Source organism: Staurois parvus, unplaced genomic scaffold, assembly GCF_062004578.1.
Source record: "Staurois parvus isolate SC_StPar_1 unplaced genomic scaffold, SC_StPar_1.0 ptg000575l, whole genome shotgun sequence".
Lineage (NCBI taxonomy): Eukaryota > Metazoa > Chordata > Amphibia > Anura > Ranidae > Staurois > Staurois parvus.
Window position 1 is genome coordinate 5,589,813 of NW_028318371.1, and position 20,102 is coordinate 5,609,914.

General features: G+C 43.7%; 1 protein-coding gene across 2 annotated transcripts; it reads left to right on the forward strand.

Annotated features, from left to right (window-relative positions):
* Positions 1-9,913: 9,913 nt before the first annotated feature.
* Positions 9,914-18,316, forward strand: LOC149450377 (E3 ubiquitin/ISG15 ligase TRIM25-like). 2 transcript variants are annotated; one of them, XM_089692070.1, is made up of 2 exons: positions 9,914-10,583; positions 17,391-18,316. In XM_089692070.1, exons 1-2 carry the CDS (start codon positions 9,914-9,916, stop codon positions 18,314-18,316), a joined length of 1,596 nt encoding a protein of 531 aa, XP_089548196.1. The 2 variants fall into 2 exon arrangements, with proteins under 2 accessions (XP_089548196.1, XP_089548197.1); XM_089692071.1 differs by having other exon boundaries at positions 9,914-10,574.
* The last annotated feature ends 1,786 nt before the right edge of the window (positions 18,317-20,102 follow it).

A 20,102-nucleotide genomic window follows, 5' to 3' on the forward strand; every position in this document is an offset into this window, starting at 1 on the left:
ACAATGTTACCATAGTATCAAGGAACTACTCTGGGCAAGTGATCAGGATTTTTTTTTTTTAAGAAACTTTATTGGGTTTTCAATTATACATAACCTCAGCCGGTGAAATCCTTCAAGGGTGTATCATGGCAACATAGCATCATTAGTAATAGAACTGACAGATTAACCAAGACAGGCAATAATAAAAATTTTGCATTGAAAATCTGAGCATAGAAATTCACATAATACTTAATACCTCTGAAGAGTTTTCAGAAAATAATGATGAATCAACTAGATAGCACAAATTCTTGTGCGTTGGAGTAAATAAGACCTACTCCAAGGTACTCTGGAGATGGGAACTCTGCATACAGGTGACGTCATCAGGTGGGGTTGAGTCACCAGATATCATCAAACCATGGCAGATTCCCTCATTCCAGTGTTGTGCAAAACCATCAGATTAAATACATCTTGTAGTATGGATTTCAGCCGTCGGGGGATCATACACTTAAGTGTGAATCGCCTATTAAAACGCACCTTGAAGGGGGGGGGGGCTCAAAATATCAAAAAAATGAGCCGACCAGCCTGCAAAACAACCGAATTAGCCCTGTCTAACAGTTTGCGCTAAAAACAGAGGGTTTTGTTTGCACACATTTTGCAAATATATGCAGAATCCACAGTGCCCACACCAAGGGAACTCTGTATATACTCTGCTCCTAATGTAGAGTTAGAAGTAATGAACTTTGGGGGTCCATAAATATGAAAGCAAGTTACTCACTGGGAGGAGAACCATTGGGGGATTCCGGGATGGAAAAGGATCTGGGGGTCTTAGTAGATCACAGGCTCAGCAATGGCATGCAATGCCAAGCTGCAGGAAGCAAAGCCAGCAGAATATTAGCGTGCATTAAACATGGAATCTCCTCCAGAGAGAGGACTATAATTCTACCACTTTATAAAACTCTGGTTTGGCCACATCTGGAGTGTGCCGTCCAGTTCTGGTCACCAGTCCTCAGGAAGGATGTGCTGGAACTGGAGAGAGTCCAGAGAAGGGAAGCAAAGCTAATAAGGGGACTGGAGGACCTCAATTATGAGGAACGACTATAAACACAAAATGTATTCTCCCTGAAGAAGAGACACTTGAGAGGAGATATGAGAGCGATATACAAATACCTCCATGGTGATGTAATGTACCTGATGGAGGAGCCTGGAGTGCGGGGGAAGGCCTCTCTTATAGCCCCGGTTCAGGAGCCCCTGGTAAGGTGACAGGGAACCCCAGAGCATGGGGTGGAAGGAGTGCCTGAAAGTCTCTCGCTGGTTGATGCTGATGTGTCATCAGGAGAGCAGTACCCCAGGACCGGATAGGCTGCAGATGAACTGGAACTGATGCTGACACAGGATGGCAGAGGCAGCTGAAGGACAGGCACAAGGCAGGGTCAGATGGTCCGGGTCGGCAACTTGCAAGCAGATGAAGCGGCAGGCAGGAGCGTAGTCAGAAGTCAAGCCAGAGTCGGTAACAGCAGACGGTATATGACAGGAGGAGCAGGCAGAGACGTAATCCAAGAACAGGCCAAGGGTCAGTACAGGCAGCAATCAGAGCAGAATCAGGGGCAGACCGGGTCAGTAACAGAAGATCAGGCAGTAACTGGTATCAGGAACACAGGAATGCAATAGACCAAATGGCACTGACAGGCTGCAATAGTGCAGTCCTTGTGGCACCAAAGCAAATTCGTGTTCGCATATGCGCATGTGTGATCCGCTCATGCACTGGTTTGTGCACATGCCTGCGCATTTACAGAGTTCCTTAAATTCATGTGCCTGCACACATGGGGATTCCTTTCCTGACAGGAGATTCCAGGGTCATGGATAAGGGGGTACCACCAGTCCCCCTGTATGGGGCCCAGGCCAGACAGCTGGGTGAATCTGATGTGGGCAGGGAGAGTGCTCTGCACAACGGGGGGGGGGGGGGCAATTCCTGGAATTGATCCCCTGCATGGCTCTCTCTACAGCAGCTGAAAGCTGGCTTCCTCTCCTCTCCCTCCTGCCATTTTTCAGCCACAGCAGAGAGAGCTATACAGGGGATCGGTTTCAGTAAATAACCCCCCCCCCCCCCGCTGCACCCATCACCCTCACTGTGCATCACACATTTCCCCCTGTTGCCCAGGCCCCCTTGTGTGCCCCACCCTCGCAGTGCTCCCCTCCTCTCCTTCCCACCAGCAGCTGCAAGCACACAATAGGATCTTCAAGGATGCAGAGTGGAGGAAGGGTAAATATGTCACATTTACCAGCCCCTTCCTTTCCTTAATGAACCTAATGAAGCAATCGCACCAATCACTCACTGTGTTCATTCATAACTGAAACATAGAAAACTGGGGGGCGTTTTTTTTGGGGGGGGGGGGGCTGTCGGGCTGGCTGTATGGGGTTTCTAGCAGCAGCCCTCGGTGATTCCAGCATACAGAGAGAACTATTCAGTTTCCAGGGGGCTTAAGAAGACACGTGGCCCCTCCATGAAACTGGAGAAGTGGTTATACCTTAAACTGCAATGAGGGTTCTTTACTGGTAAAGCGGTAAGGATGTGGAAATCCCTTCGGTGGTGTCCGTGGGAAGTATAGATAGTTTAAAAAACCTATGAGATGGGTGAATGTAGTATACAGGGATATGGGATATGATATGGACATACACACACGCATACACACCCACACAGGATGAACTGGATGGACTGGAGTCTTTATTCAACCTTACCATCTAGGTAACTATGTAAACAAACTGCATTTTTTTCTTATTGAGCAATGTTAGTTTAAAAATAAATCATGTTCCTGCACATGAAATGTGCGCCTTTTATGCTTCAATTTGTCCTGTTTAAAATGACACCAAAATTTGCATTGCATTGCAAAGTTATTAACAAATGAAATAAAGTTGTTTTTTTTAATTGTGTGCTATTTTTAAATGGGAATATGTAAATATATGTTAAATGAGTAAAAAAAAATTAACAAACAAAAGTTACCACATTAACAGTTAATTAACCAGTTAACGACCGCCCTCTAGCAGATACTGTATACTGCTACAGGGCTGCACCTGTGCACAGGATGACGTACAGTATATATACGTGATTTTGCATTTCCAAGTAGGGGGCACAAGCAACCTGTGTATTCGCACCATACCTGTGTTGCCGATCGTGGCCACGGCCGGTGATTACCGGCAATCACAGACAGGGAGGAGAGCTGCATTGTTTACCAACAGCCCTCCTCCCTGTCCGTTTGGGCACACTGCTCTGGATGGATGAGCTCAGCCTTCCGGATCAGTGTGCTTACAGTGAAGCACACACCCCCTTCCCCCTAGTAAAACAATCCCATCAGAGGCATCCCTAGGGTTGGTGTCACCCAGTGCGGTAACACTCGGTGACACCCCCTCCGACGATCCCTGCAGAATGGATCAGATCTGCGGATTGAGCATAATGGATCGGACTCTGATCCATTATGCTCAATCCGCAGATCCGATCCATCCTGCGGGGATCGTCGGCTTTCTTTACAACTTACCTTTTTGTGGAGCTGGTCCGGCATCACCCCGTATACGTTGCATGTCATTTTATTCACTAGGGTGTTTGCTTTAAAAAAATATATAATGTTTGGGGGTTTAAATTAATTTCCTAGCAAAAAATACTATTTTTTTTCATGTGAACAAAAAGTGGCAGAAAGGCTTGGTCTGAAGGTGGTTAGAAGAGTGAGTGATGTGTGGCATAAACTTCTAATGCTGGGCATAAAATGTCCCCACCCCCCAAAATAACCCCTTTTTGGAAAGTAGACACCCCAAAGTAAGTTTTTGGACAATGAATAAAATTTTATTTTTTACACAAAATTGTCACTTAAATGATTTATTGCTCACACATGTCATGGGTATATGTGGAATTACTCCCCAAAATACATTCTGCTACTTCTCCCGAGTATGGGGGTACCACATGTGAGAGACGTTTTGGCAGTCTAGCCAAGTACAGGACCCCAAAATCCAATAAGCACCTTCAGGCATTTAAAGGGCTTTATTTCCTCATTACTCTTCCTGACTACCTCACAGTTTGGCGGCTCTGAAGTGCCAGGATAGCAGCCCCCCCCCCCCCCCCAATGACCACTTTTTGGAAAGTAGACACCCCAAGGAATTTGATAAGAAGCATGGTGAGTATTTTGCAGATCTCCTTCGTTGCCACAAGTTTTTGGAAAATAAAGAAAAAAAAACAAACATTTTTTTATATTGTGGGAAAAAATGAGATCTGCAAAATACTCACCATGCCTCTTTTTAAATTCCTTGGGGTGTCTATTTTCCAAAAAGGGGGTTGGTGCTATCCTGGCATGTCAAGGCCTTCAAAACTGTGATAGATAGTGAGGAAGTGAAATGAGGAAGTTACGCACCTTCAGGCTTTCAAAGTGGTCATTGGATTTCAGGCTCCTGTATATGTAGCTAGGCTCCGAAAAAGTCTCACCCATGTGGTATCCCCATACTCGGTAGAAGTAGCAGAATGTATTTTGGGGAGTAATTCCACATATACCCATGGTTTTTGCGAGAAATATATCATTTAAATGACAACCTTGTGTAAAAAAAAAAAAAGTTTTTGTCATTTTCCAGAAACTTGTGGAAAAAAAAATAAATCTTCCATGGACTCAATATGCCTCTCAGCAGATAGCTTAGTGTCTACTTTCCGAAAAGGGGTAATTTGGGGGTGTTTGTACTGTTCTGGTAATTTAGCACCTCAAGAAATGTGATGGGCAGTCAGAGAGTAAAAGCTGTGTAAATTCCATTATCTATAACATAGTTTGTAGATGCTATAATTTTCACACAAAACAATAAATATACACTTATTGGGATTTTTTAAGAAAACTCATGTAGCAGAATACATTTTGGCCTAAATTTATGATGACATTTTCGTTTTTTTGGATATATTTTACGACAGAAATGAGAAAATATTGTTTTTTTTTTAAATATTTTTTTTCTTCTCAATTTTTTTGTTTATAGAGCCAAAAATAAAAAGCGCACAGGTGATTAAATACCACCAAAAGTAAGCTCTATTTGTGTAAAAAAAGGACATAAATTTCATTTATGTACCGTATTGCATGACCGCGCAATTGTCAGTTAAACTAGCGCAGCGCTGTATAGCAAAAAAATGGCATAAATTGCAGTATCTATACCATAGTTTGTAGACGCTATAACTGTCACACAAAGCAATCAATATACACTTACTGGGATTTTTTACCAAAAACATGGAGCAGAATACATTTTGGTATAAATTTATAAATAACTTTGAGTTCACTATATATCTTTTATAGCCGAAAGTAAAAAATATAGTTTTTCTTCACAATTTTTGGTCTTTTTTTGTTTATAGGGCAAAAAATAAAAAGCGCACAGGTGATGAAATACCACCGAAAGAAAGCTCTGTGTGAAAATAAGGAGATGTAAATTTCGTTTGAGTGCAGCATTGCATGACCGCGCAATTACCAGTTGAATTAGTGCAGCGCCGAGTAGCAAAAAGAGGCCTGGTCATTAAGGGGGGGTAAATCCTCTAGAGGGCAAGTGGTTAAGCACGCAGAACTTTTTTCTTCACATTGGATTGGGGACTCATATATATATACATGTGTTTATTTTGCATTGCACTGTATATCATATATTATTTGACGGTATATGTATTGCAGGTTGCACAGTTTTGCATATTATACACATTATTTGATGACACGTGAATTTTTAGTTTGCACATACCGCTTTATTTATTTATCACAGTTTACGTGAACAACACACTTTTTTATGTTAAAATAAACAACCCAAATGTGAAACATAATCCTCCAATATACACCTTTTTGAATCTATGCCATGAAGAATGAAGACAGTTCTGAGGGCAAAAGGGGGTCCAACCCGATACTAGCAAGGTGGACCTAATAAAGTGCAAATATAATAAAATAAACAACCCAAATGTGAAACATAATCCTCCAATATTTGTGTATAAAATAACATTCATGAATCCATATGTAATGCTCAAAAGTTCTAACCTGTCCAAAGAAATAGAGTGAATCATCAAAAAATGTCCAACATTCCAGAACATCACAACTTGAATCTTCCAAGAGTTTGCCTCCAGCAGTGTTCATTCACCACAGTTAGGAAATGCTCTTACCCAAAGTGCATGCCGATCCTATTACAGAGGAGGAATACACAGCTTGTACATCTGTGTTGCATGGAGTCAACCAACTTCTGGCCCCTGTGATCAGGTATTCCAGCCCAGGATGATTGGACCACATTCCACAGTTCTTCTCTATTTCTTGGTTTTGCCTCAGAAACGGCATTTTTGATGTCACCCCACAAGTTTTCTATTGGATTAAGATCCGGGGATTGGGCTGGCCACTCCATAACATCCATCTTGTTGGTCTGGAACCAAGATGTTGCATGTTTACTGGTGTGTTTGGGGTCGTTGTCTTGTTGGAACACCCATTTCAAGGGCATTTCCTCTTCAGCATAAGGCAGCATGACCTCTTCAAGTATTCTGATGTATTCAAACTGATCCATGATCCCTGGTATGCCATAAATAGGCCCAACACCGTAGTATGAGAAACATCCCCATGTCATGATGCTTGCACCACCATGCTTCACTGTCTTCACAGTGTACTGTGGCTTGAATTCAGTGTTTGGGGGTCGTCTGACAAACTGTATCCGCCCACTAGACCCAAAAAGAACAATCTTACTTTCATCAGTCCACAAAATGTCTCTTTTGCCAGTCAATGTGCTCTTTGGCAAATTGTAACCTCTTCAGCGCGTCTTTTTTCCAACAGTGGGACTTTGCGGGGACTTCTTGCAGATAGCTTGGCTTCACATAGGCGTCTTCTAATTGTAACAGTCCTCACAGGGAACGTCACACCTTCTTTCATCTTCCTGGAGCTGATTGTTGGCTGAGTCCGTGCCATTTTGGCTATTCTTCTATCCATTCCAATGGTAGTTTTTCGCTTTCTTCCACGTCTTTCAGGTTTTGGTTGCCATTTTAAAGCATTTGCGATCATTTTAGCTGAGCAGCCGATCATTTTCTGCACTTCTTTATATGTTTTCCCCTCTCCAATCAACTTTTTAATCAAGGTACGCTGTTCTTCTGAACAATGTTTGGAACGACCCATTTTCCTCAGAATTTCAGAGAGAAATGCACTGTAACCGGCATGTACAACATTTGCTGCCTTCCTTCCTTAACCTCCTTGGCGGTATTCCCGAGTGTAGCTCGGGGTAACATTTCAGTACCACAAACGGTAACCCCGAGCTACACTCGGGAATACCATGCGGCACTGCTCCGGCATTTTTTCTTCACTTACCTTACCCTGCGCTCCTGCGATGTGTCCCCTGCAGCGTCCCCAGCCATCTCCTCCGGCCGATGCCGGGATCCGGCTTCTGTGTCCTGTCCCTGTGACGTCGGGACGTATGGGCACCGCTGGCGGCGGGAAATTTAAAAAATTTTAAAAAATGTCTTCTTTTTTTTTTACATTTTACATAGTAAAACATTGCTGTCTCAACCAATTTCACATACATCTTGTCCCTAATGCTTTGTCCGGCGCCCTGCCTGCATTTTGTCTGTTCTTTCTGCCTGGAAACTGAGAAATGTCCATGGCGTCCAAAAAGTGTCCCTTTAGGTCAAAAGCGGTTTAGATCAGCTAGAGAACAGCGATAGTAAATCAGAACCACTTGCAGAATTGAGTGATAATGATTTGTGGGGAAATTCGTCATCAGACACTGAAAACGATTTTGCGACTTTGCTCAGCAATGTGCTAACTTGGCGCTATATTTCACATTTCAGTGTTTTTGGTTTGATTATATTATTGAATTAAATGTATTATTATTATATTATTATTTTTTATGATTATTTATTAAATTATAATTTATGATTACGTGTTTTAAATTTTATCATCCCCGGGATGTTTACTAGACTCTTGTCCGGACAGATTTCAGTGAGTTATTCCTAAGAATTACAGGCCTACAATAAAAAAACGACATATTTCCATGCAAATAAATGGTACCGCTTTCAGCACCAAAAATCGGAAAGAATCATACCGCCAAGGAGGTTAAATAAGGGCAATAATTGTCACCTGTTTTTCAAAGAATGAATGACCTCACTAATAGAACTCCACACTGCTATTATATTGAACATTCCCCTTTCAATGAGTGATTCAATGACACAGAATCAGCAGCATGCATGTCATGACTGTTAGGTCTGTTGGATTTCTATTACTCTTCTACACCTGCTAGGAAATTATTTGCCATGTAGAAATATCATTTCTACCAAAAACAGTGATTGATCCGGTTAGTGATGTCTGACTGCTATTATTTTGAACACAACTGTATATACTGTATTTTTTCATTGATCACTAGTGCTGTATAAGTTGAGGATTTTGGTTGTCCGTGGTCTTCACATACTGTAGTTGCGCTTATTTAATGTGTTTTTATTATAGCAGTTAAGTGGCAGATACTTTATTCATCTAAATAGACAATTTGGGTGTTGTTGGTTTTGGCCATGGCACAGAAGGGTTTATCTATAGTGTCTTTATTTTACTATTCCCGCTTCTTCTGTGAATTTTTCATTTTGTGCAATGTTGGGGTTTTAAAATTTTATTTAGATCGGAGTTTGTCAGGAGTCAAAACCCTTTGTATAATTTGAGGGGCTCCAAAAGAGGGGGGCAAAATAACTTGGAGGGTTATTAAAGTTATTACAGGCATCACAGCATAGAAACCCATTGGCAGCATTGTTAAAGCCCAACTTCGGGCTTCATACTTTTCCAGGCGGAGCCCCCCTCCCCCATTCCTCTGCATATCACATGCAATGTCTGTGCGGACCCTTTTTTCCAGCACCTGTTTCACATTGCATGGTTCACACCCATGTGATCCGATTTTTGGCAATCACTCTGCATTTTGCGATCTGTTTCGGGGTGCCAATAATTTTACATGACACCCACACCAGATCACATGGACGACGTGCGATTGCAATGCGGTGCGGGAAACGTTCAGGATTCGCTGCATTTCACGCACCATGTGAACCAGGTCTTAAAGAGAAGCAGAAAGCTGCCATTGAGGACCTCTAACATTCAAATATTAGTTGCCTGGTTGTCATGCAGCTTTCTGACTCCAACACTTTTTTAGAACAAGTATTTTTGATTGAATGTTCTCACCCAAATGTTCTAAAAGAAGGTCACCAGTAACACCGTCCATATATCACTCAGGACGGGTTTCTTTTAACTTTGGAAATGATTTTTTCTGAGGCCGGGTTCACACTGATGTGATTCACCACATCGTATGATATTCACCCAGGAATAGCACCACATTCCTGTGCAAATCACATGCCATTCTGTGCGGGGCAATTTGATCCCATCATTTTGTATGGCTCATATCACACCACATCCACATGGAGAAGTGCAGGCACCTTTTTTTACCACGCTGGATTTGGATCGGAAGGATGTTCATACCCATGTGATCTGATTCAAGCAAATGCAATTTGTTCTGCCACCTGCTTTTGTGGTGTTGTTAACTTTTAGTTGACACCAGCAGCAGATGGCATGAACACAGTGGGATTGCTATGTGGTGGGGAAATGCAGCCATTCCTGTGCGTTTGTGTGTGAACTCAGCCTTAACCACAAAATACAACAAACAGAAACCTGCCAATAGCATTTCACGCTGCGGTATATAACCCAGTTTTATGTCTTGTCTGCAGATGCAATTTACAATTTATAATCCATATGACGTATAAAAAAAAAACAGAGATCAGTTCACAAATGTCGGAATATATCCCTTTAATTTATAAACATTTGCTTTATCCACAAACTTCCTGAAGATAAAACTGCAACACCAGCTCAGCCCCGCCCTGTGCTGAGAAATGTGAGACGACCTTTAGATTTTCTGTGTCGGAGACTTTCACTTTCATTTCTCTCTTCTGCTGTCAGCGATGGCGTCTGCTGATCTGAGAGAGGAGCTGGACTGTTCCGTCTGTCTGAACATTTATACCGATCCTGTAATGCTGAGATGTGGACACAACTTCTGCCGGGTCTGTATTGATCGATCGTTGGATACACAGGAGGGGTCTGGAGGTTATTCCTGTCCTCAGTGCAGAGAAGAGTTCCAGGATCGGCCTGCATTGCAGAGGAACATCGCACTACGTAACATAGTGGAGACCTTCCGGTCTACTCAGCCAGATGAGAAGAAGACTGGAATCTTCTGTACTTACTGCATTCACTCTCCTGTACCCGCTGTTAGATCCTGTCTGCATTGTGAAGCTTCTCTGTGTGATAATCACCTGAGAATCCACAGCAAGTCACCAGAACATGTCCTAACTGACCCCACCACTTCCATGGAGAACAGAAAATGTGCCATCCATAGGAAACTTCTTGAATATTACTGTGCTGTAGATGCCGCCTGTATCTGTGTGTCCTGCAGTTTGGCTGGAGAACACCAGGGACACAAGGTGGAGACTCTGGATGAGGCTTCTGGGAAGAAGAAACAGAAACTGAGAAACGTTCTGCAGAAACTGATGACAGAGACAGAGAAGACGGAGAAAAGAGTCCAGAGTCTGCAGGAACGTAAGGGAAAAGTACAAGAAAAATCAGCTGGTCTAACAGGTCTAACAATTTTTCATTTATAATTTTGTATTTATATTCTAATTTTTCTAATTATTATTTTTTCCAGTTTTTGAATTTTCCCAACTCTGTCCCAGATTATATGGTCCCTCTACCACAACATTGTGATCATATCTATGCATCATCCACCCGCTGCTTCATAAATAAAAAATAATTCCATTCCCCGTACCTACATTTATATATTATTATTATTATTACCTTATTAATACCTTGTCATCCAGTCCTCGTCGTCTCTTTTCTACTTTTAATGCTCTACTTGCTCCACCTCCACCCCCACCCAGTACCTCACTCACTGCTCATGAGATTGCAAATCATTTCAAAAACAAGATTGACGCAATTCGTAGGGGCATCGCCACTGCACAGACATCCATCCCACTTAGCATACCTTATACTAAACCTCCCTCAAAACTTTCCTCTTTTGACCTTGCTACTCCTAAAGAGGTCACTGAGGTTTTCTCAGAAGCCCGTCTCACTACCTGCCCCCTGGATACTGTCCCCTCACAACTACTACGGTCACCCTCCTCTTCCATCCTATGCTCCCTCACTCACATCTTCAATCTTTCCCTCTCTACTGGTGCCTTCCCCTCCCCTCTAAAGCATGCGCACATCACTCCCATACTTAAAAAGCCCTCCCTGGACCCCACCAACCTGAACAACCTAAGACCCATCTCCCTGCTGCCATTTACCTCTAAACTCCTAGAACACTTAGTCTACAATCGCCTGAGCTCCCACCTCACCAACAACAATCTTCTTGACCCTTTACAGTCTGGCTTTCACTCACTACACTCCATTGAAACTGCCCTACTAAACCTCACTAATGATCTACTAACTGCTAAAACCAATGGCCACTACTCTGTACTCATCCCAACCAATAACCACTACTCCGTACATACTACTTGACCTCTCTGCGGCTTTTGATACGGTTGACCATCCCCTCCTAAAAAAACTCCACTCTCTTGGTCTCAGAGACTCTGCTTTCTCCTGGTTCTCCTCCTACCTATCGCAGCGCTCCTTCAGTGTTACCTATAACGCTGCCTCCTCCTCTTCACTCCCTCTTTCTGTAGGGGTCCCTCAAGGTCTGTCCTTGGACCCCTTCTCTTCTCCATCTACACCTCCTCCCTTGGTCACTTGATAAACTCCCATGGCTTTAAGTACCATCTCTATGCTGATGACACACAAATCTATCTTTCTACCTCACCTCACCCCTTCAGTCTCCTCTCGCATTACTAACCTACTAAGTGACATATCGGCATGGATGTCACTCCACTTCCTCAAACTCAATCTTTCCAAAACTGAGCTCTTAGTATTCCCCCCAGCCCCCGCCACCCCCACTGACTTCTCCATCAAGATCAATAACACAACCATCAGTCCCTCCCCTCATGCCAGGGTACTAGGTGTAATCCTAGACTCCCATCTGTCCTTTCAGCCCCAAATCCAATCACTGTCCAAATCTTGGAGACTTCACCTCCGCAACATCTCCAAGATACAACTGTTCCTAACCTCGGAAACCACTAAGTAACTTTTTCACTCCCTTGTTATATCTCGCCTCGACTATTGTAACTCCCTCCTCATTGCCGACCTCATCGCAGGCTATCCCCTCTTCAGTCTATCATGAATGCTGCTGCCAGACTCATCCACCTTACTAACCGTTCTGTATCTGCCACCGCTCTCTGCCAATCCCTCCACTGGTCTCCACTCAGTGTCCTCCACCCCTCTCTGCCAATCCCTCCACTGACCTCCATTCAGAGTCCTCCACCCCTCTCTGCCAATCCCTCCACTGACCTCCATTCAGTGTCCTCCACCCCTCTCTGCCAATCCCTCCACTGACCTCCATTCAGTGTCCTCCACCCCTCTCTGCCAATCCCTCCACTGGCTTCCCATTGCCCAACGGATAAAATTCAAAACATTAACAATAACATATAAAGCCATTTATAACTCTGCCCCAAATTACATCACCAATCTTGTCTCTAAATATCACCCAAACCGCACACTCCGCTCCTTGCAAGACTGCTTACTCTCTAGCTCCCTTGTCTCGAGGACTTCTCCAGAGCTTCCCCCATCCTCTGGAACTCTCTACCCCAATTTATCAGACTATTGCCTACTCTGCTCACTTTTAGGCAATCTCTGAAAACCTATCTCTTCAGGGAAGCCTATCCTGCCCTCAGCTAATACTGGAATCTTCCAGTTTTCCAACCAGTCCATCCCCCACAGTTACTACCTTTTGTACCACTAGCCCCTCCCTCCTAGATTGTAAGATCCAAGAAGCAGGGCCCTCAAATCCCTCTTGTATTGAACTGTATTGTTACTGTATTGTCTCCCGTTATATTGTAAAGCGCTGAGCAAACTGTTGACGCCATAAATTGAGTATAATAATAATACTTTTATTTTTCTTTTCATATTTGTAATATTGTCATTATTCTACAGGTGAAACTCGAAAAATTAGAATATGGTGCAAAAGTTCATTTATTTCAGTAATGCGACTTAAAAGGTGAAACTAGTATATGAGATAGACTCATTACATGCAAAGCAAGATAGTTCAAGCCGTGATTTGTCATCATTGTGGATTTGGGGTTTTCATGAGCTGTAAGTCATAATCATCACAATCTCAGAAAATGAGAATATTGTGAAAAGGTGGAATATTCTCGGCTCAAAGTGTCCCACTCTAATCAGATAATTAAGCCATAACACCTGCAAAGGGTTCCTGAGCCTTTAAATGGTCTCTCAGTCTGGTTCAGTAGGAATCACAATCATGGGGAAGACTGCTGACCTGACAGTTGTGCAGAAAACCATCATTGACACCCTCCATAAGGAGGGAAAGCCGCAAAAGGTGATTGCAAAAGAAGTTGGATGTTCCCAAAGTGCTGTATCAAAGCACATTAATAGAAAGTTGTGTGGAAGGGAAAAGTGTGGAAGAAAAAGGTGCACAAGCAGCAGGGATGACCACAGCCTGGAGAGAATTGTCAGGAAAAGGCCACTCAAAAGTGTTGGGGACTTTCACAAGGAGTGGACTGAGGCTGGAGTCAGTGCATCAAGAGTCACCACACACAGACGGATCCTGGACATGGGCTTCAAATGTCGTATTCCTCTTGTCAAGCCGCTCCTGACCAACAAACAACGTCAGAAGCGTCTTACCTGGGCTAAAGAAAAACAGACCTGGTCTGTTGCTCAGTGGTCCAAAGTCCTCTTTTCTGATGAGAGCAACTTTTGCATCTCATTTGGAAACCAAGGATCCCGAGTATGGAGGAAGAATGGAGAGGCCCAAGGACTCCATGTATGGAGGAAGAATGGAGAGACCCAAGGACCCCGAGTATGGAGGAAGAATGGAGAGGCCCAAGGACCCCGAGTATGGAGGAAGAATGGAGAGACCCAAGGACCCCGAGTATGGAGGAAGAATGAAGAGGCCCAAGGACCTCGAGTATGGAGGAAGAATGAAGAGGCACAAGGACCCCGAGTATGGAGGAAGAATGGAGAGGCACAAGGACCCAGAGTATGGAGGAAGAATGGAGAGGCCCAAGGACCCCAAGTATGGAGGAAGAATGGAGAGGCCCAAGGACCCCAAGTATGGAGGAAGAATGGAGAGGCCCAAGGACCCAGAGTATGGAGGAAGAATGAAGAGGCCCAAGGACCTCGAGTATGGAGGAAGAATGGAGAGGCACAAGGACCCAGAGTATGGAAGAAGAATGGAGAGGCACAAGGACCCAGAGTATGGAGAAAGAATGGAGAGGCCCAAGGACCCCAAGTATGGAGGAAGAATGGAGAGGCCCAAGGACCCCAAGTATGGAGGAAGAATGGAGAGGCCCAAGGACCCCGAGTATGGAGGAAGAATGGAGAGGCACACACTGCAAGATGCTTGAAGTCCAGTGTGAAGTTTCCACAGACTGTGTTGATTTGGGGAGCCATGTCATCTGCTGGTGTTGGTCCACTGTGCTTCATTAAGTCCAGGGTCAATGCAGCCGTCTACCAGGAGATTTTGGAGCACTTCATGCTTCCTTCCGCAGACCAGCTTTATGGGGATGCTGACTTCATTTTCCAGCAGGACTTGGCACCGCCCACACTGCCAAAAGCACCAAAACCTGGTTCAATGACCGTGGGATTACTGTGCTTGATTGGCCAGCAAACTCGCCTGACCTGAACCCCAGAGAGAATCTATGGGGCATTGCCAAGAGAAAGATGGGAGACATGAGACCGAACAATGCAGAAGAGCTGAAGGCCGCTATTGAAGCATCCTGGTCTTCCATAACACCTCAGCAGTGCCACAGGCTGATAGCTTCCATGCCACGCCGCATTGAGGCAGTAATTGCTGCAAAAGGGGCCCAAACCAAATACTGAGTACATATGCAGCTTCTACTTTTCAGAGGTCCGATATTGTTCTATGTACAATCCGTGTTTTATTGATTGCATGGAATATTCTCATTTTCTGAGATTGTGGATTTGGGGTTTTCATGAGCTGTAAGCCATAATCATCACAATGATGCAAAGCAGATTTGTCATGTAATGAGTCTATCTCATATATTAGTTTCACCTTTTAACCACTTCCAGTCCGGACACTTTTACCCCCTTCCTGACCAGGACAATTTTCAGTTTTCAGCACTATCACACTTTGAATGACAATTGCGCTGTCATGCAACGCTGTACCCATATGATTTTTTTACCATTTTTTTTGAGACAGATAAAGCTTTATTTTGGTGGTATTTATTCACCTCTGGGATTTTTATTTTTTTGCTATGTAAATGGAAATGTCCAAAAATTTTGAAAAAAAGTGTTTTTCTTATAAAAATTTGCAAATAAATAATATTTCATAATAAATATTGCCAAAAATGTATTCCGTTATCTTTTTAGTAAAAAAAAATAAGCCAAATTAGTTTATAACCAAAAATTATAATTTTTAAAATAAATTTTTTACATTTTTATTTTATTTTTTATTATTTTTATTTTTTTATTTTTTACATACTGTCACCCTAGCAGTATGGTGACACTGTACTACTTGTGGGGGGTGATGAAGATTTTTTTTTTTTTTTTACATTGATTGCTTTTACACCCATATAGGATGTAAAAGAAATCATTTCTCTTTCTCTCTGTCTGCATTCCTGCAGCCATTGAGAACTACTGAGTGAGCTGTGATTGGTCTCAGCTTGTCACATGGTACGATGCTGTTGTGAATAGCCTTGTACCATGTGTCCTCTGTGATAATTCACAGATTTCACACGTAGTAAGCAATGATGTCACAAGTGACATCTTGCTTACTACTTTGCATGTGATCACTGATTGGCCAATCAGTGATCACATGATCGGGCCCTCGTACAGAGGTCCCATCCGATGATCAGTGTTTCACTGTGTGCGGAGAACACAGCGGGCACCGGATTGTGGTGCTGCGTGCTCCCAGGGAGCGTGCACAAGCAGGGTGCGGGGAGGCCGTTTATAAACGGCTACCCAACCCTGCAGTGCCACCATCCAGCTGTTTATATACAACGGCCGGACGGAAGGTGGTTAAGTTGCATTACTGAAATAAATTAACTTTTGCAAGATATTCAAATTTTTTGAGTTTCACCTGTATTTGATTATCATCATTACCGTTACCATGGTTATACTGCATTTTTTACTCACATAATTATTTTATATACCACTGTTGCAAGGTGATCTTCACATCCTATGCCAATAGCTAAATTTATGAGCCATTTCACCAAGCATACACCATTGTGTGCAACATATCTAATTTTATATATATATTGTTTTAATTCTTATTTTTTAATTTTCAATTAATTTTTGTTAATTTTAATTTTTAATTTTTTTTTCATTTATTTACTTATTTTTTATTTTTCATTTTTATATTTCATTATTTTTTAAATGTTGTAATTTTTACAGTTTATTATTTTTAAATTTCCCAATATATATATTATATATATTTCATGTCTTTTAATTTTATTTATTTTTTTATTTTATAGTTTTTTATAATTTTTTGTGTATACATATTTTTTAATATATATATATATATATATATATATATATATATATACATTTTATATATTTTATTTTTTACATATATATAATTACATTTGATTTTACATTATTATTTTTCATTTTGACCATTCTATTTTTATTCAGATTTTATAAATATTGATAACCAAATGTCTTTTCCTTTTTCTTTTCATTTCCTCTGTTTTCCATTTTCCCGTTTAATTTTTTCCCATACCATTTTATTTTCATTATTAATAACTTCTTATTTTTTCATCCATTTACAATTTTAATTCTCTTCCCGTACTCTTTTAACCACACAGTGTCACCTTACAACAATGGTATGATCACATTATTGCTGAAACAATTGGTTAATTAATTGCCAATCAGCCCCTCTGAGGATTAACTCCGTATATATACAACTATCGGACTCCCACTTCCCCCGGCTTGATAAAGGAGCGCACTTCCGCCTCTCCAGGCCAGCGCATGCTCCGAAACGCGTCGCAGTGCACCTTGGGTAACTGACGTCATCACGCCCACGTCATCGCTGCGTTCCAGTGTGCGTTCCCCCCCGGCTTTGAGGAGGACGTGCACGCCGGCCGGCTCCACAGCTGTCCCCCTCCAGCCACCACGCTGCTCCAGCGGAACGCTGACACATTGTTACCGATGACAGCTCAGTGACACCGATGACAACCCCCTCCTGTCCCATGTTACACCACACCACTTTATTTCATGCATTACTTGTACCTCATACATGGGAGGGTTCCTACTTCTCATCTTCATTAAAGTGTTATGCTGCACTTAGAGGCGCTTCTTCTCCTTCTCTCATCCTAACAGAGAGAGTCACTGCCCTGTTCATAGAGCTCAGGAGACAACTGGAGGACCTGGAGAAGAGAGTCCTGAGGGAGATCGCCAGCCAGGAAGAGCGGCTTTCATGTCCATTGTCTGAGATGATCCATCAACTGGAGATAAAGAAGAAGGATCTGTCCAGGAAGATGGGGGACATTGAGGAGCTGTGTAACATGACCGACCCCCTGACTGTCCTCCAGGAATCAGACACAGGGGACTTGTGTGATACTGAGGAGGGAGATGATGAGGACAGAGAGAGACATGATAGACTCCTCCATGATGGAGGGGATCTGGATGGGGCTGGAATCTCACACACATTACACACAGGGATATCTGATATGATAAAAGGGGGAAATGTATGCTTCAATATACAGGAAGCTTCAGACTTATTACTGGATGTGAACACAGCTCAGAATAATCTACAGATATCAGATGACATGAAAACTGCATCCAGGTCAGATATAGAGCAGAATCGTCCAGAAACACCAGAGAGATTTCAGTTCTGGGAACAGGTATTAAGCAGTCAGAGTTTTTCCTCGGGGCGACATTACTGGGAAGTGGATGTCAGTGAGGGAGAGTGCAGAGTCGGGATGTGTTATCCCAGTATAGAGAGGGGAGGAGGGCAGTCAGTGATTGGATGTAATAACAAGTCCTGGAGTTTGAGGAAGTATAACAGTGAGTGTTATCTATTACATGATGATAAAACAATCCCCATATCTCCCGATACCCCCCCTGATAGAGTCAGGATCTATGTGGATTATGAGGCCGGGCAGCTGTCCTTTTATGATCTGTGTGACCCCATCAGACACCTCCACACCTTCACCACCACCTTCACTGAGCCCCTCCATGCCGGGTTGTACGTAAGAAAAGGTTGTATAAAGATCTCTGGGGGGGTCAGGAGACGTGTAAAATGATCATATGACAGGAAATCTGACCTGAATCTGGTGAAATCTGCTGAGAAATGTGAATCTGGTTCATAGGATGACACCGTTTGTAGAGATAATATATTTCTTCAATCGGTAGATCTGGTAGATCTCAGCCGAGGAGAGTGTCCTCCATCACTTCCACATCCAACAAGGCAAGATTTGGGGGGGGGGGGTTATTTAGCATTAGGCTGATCACACACTATACAATCTGATTGTACAATAACCTTTAGATCTCCCATCAGCTGTGTAGTATACGGGTCTGCCTGATGTGACCCAATAAAGAGCTGATTCACACATGTGCGGTGCGGATTGAAGCTCAGGATTCACAGCTAATTGGCACAGTAGTTGTTCAGCGGTTCAGATCAGGTTTACATCAGGTTCAGGAAAGGTTCAGGTCAGGATTTTATCCCGTTCACACATGTGCGGTTTACAAACGGTTCCCATAGAAGTCAGTAGCCTGTAATCCGCACCGATCAGAAATCTCACATGCAGGGGGGGACTGACAACTCATGGGGCCCCCGGGCAATAGGGGATCATGGGGCCCCTGTGTCCTTGCCCAAACTCAAAAAACATAGGCTTTTTTCATAGGAAAAAGGTACCAGGGGAATCTCATGGGGCCCTGTACTGACCCCAGGCCCTCAGGCAGTGCCCGAGTTTCCAAATGGTCAGTCCGCCGCTGCTCACATGACTCCTTCTCACCGTCAGTGCAATGGACCTATCGTTGGTGTCAGTGGGAGGAATAGTGTCCCATCATTGGTGTCAGTGGGAGGAATAGTGCCCCATCATTGGTGTCAGTGGGAGGAATAGTGTCCCATCACTGGTGTCAGTGGGAGGAATAGTGTCCCATCATTGGTATCAGTGGGAGGAATAGTGTCCCATCACTGGTGTCAGTGGGAGGAATAGTGCCCCATCATTGGTGTCAGTGGGAGGAATAGTGACCCATCATTGGTGTCAGTGGGAGAAATAGTGCCCCATCATTGGTGTCAATGGGAGGAATAGTGCCCCATCATTTGTATCAGTGGGAGGAATAGTGCCCCATCACTGGTGTCAGTGGGAGGAATAGTGTCCCATCACTGGTGTCAGTGGGAGGAATAGTGTCCCATCATTGGTGTCAGTGGGAGGAATAGTGCCCCATCTTTGGTGTCAGTGAGAGGAATAGTGCCCCATCTTTGGTGTCAGTGGGAGGAATAGTATCCCGTCTTTGGTGTCAGTGGGAGGAATAGTGTCCCGTCTTTTGTGTCAGTGGGGGGGAATAGTGCCCCGTCATTGGTGTCAGTGGGGGGGGATAGTGTCCCAACATTGGTGTCAGTGGGAGGAATAGTACCCCATCATTGGTGTCAGTGCTGGAAGGAATAGTGTCCCATCATTGGTGTCAGTGGGGGAGGAATAGTGCCCCATCGTTGGTGTCAGTGAGTGGAGGAATAGTGCTCCATCGTTAGTATCAGTGACACCAACGATGGGGCACTATTCCTCCCAATGACACTTACCTTGCTGACCCCTGCTCCAGCCTAGGTGCTGCTGCAGCCAGCATGCCTGGATGCAGCACCACCATCAGCACGGTACACTTACCGGGCGGTCAGCTGTCCTGCTTCATTCACTCCGGGTGCTCCCTCACTCGATGTTTGCGGGGCCGCTCGGCTCCACCTACTCGCAGGTGATTGGCCGCCTGTGTGCCTTTCCTGAGCTACAGTTTTGGCGCCCAATCACCGGTGAGGAGGCGGAGCCGAGCGGCAGCACGTACATCGAGTGATGGAGCGGCCGGAGAGAATGAAGG

Excerpts from the sequence above, each read along its gene's own strand:
- LOC149450377 (XM_089692070.1), top strand. The coding sequence starts at position 9,914 with ATGGCGTCTGCTGATCTGAGAGAGGAGCTGGACTGTTCCGTCTGTCTG. Across the intron at positions 10,584-17,390 it reads AAAATCAGCTGGTCTAACAG|AGAGAGTCACTGCCCTGTTC; the intron begins GTCTAACAATTT and ends TCATCCTAACAG.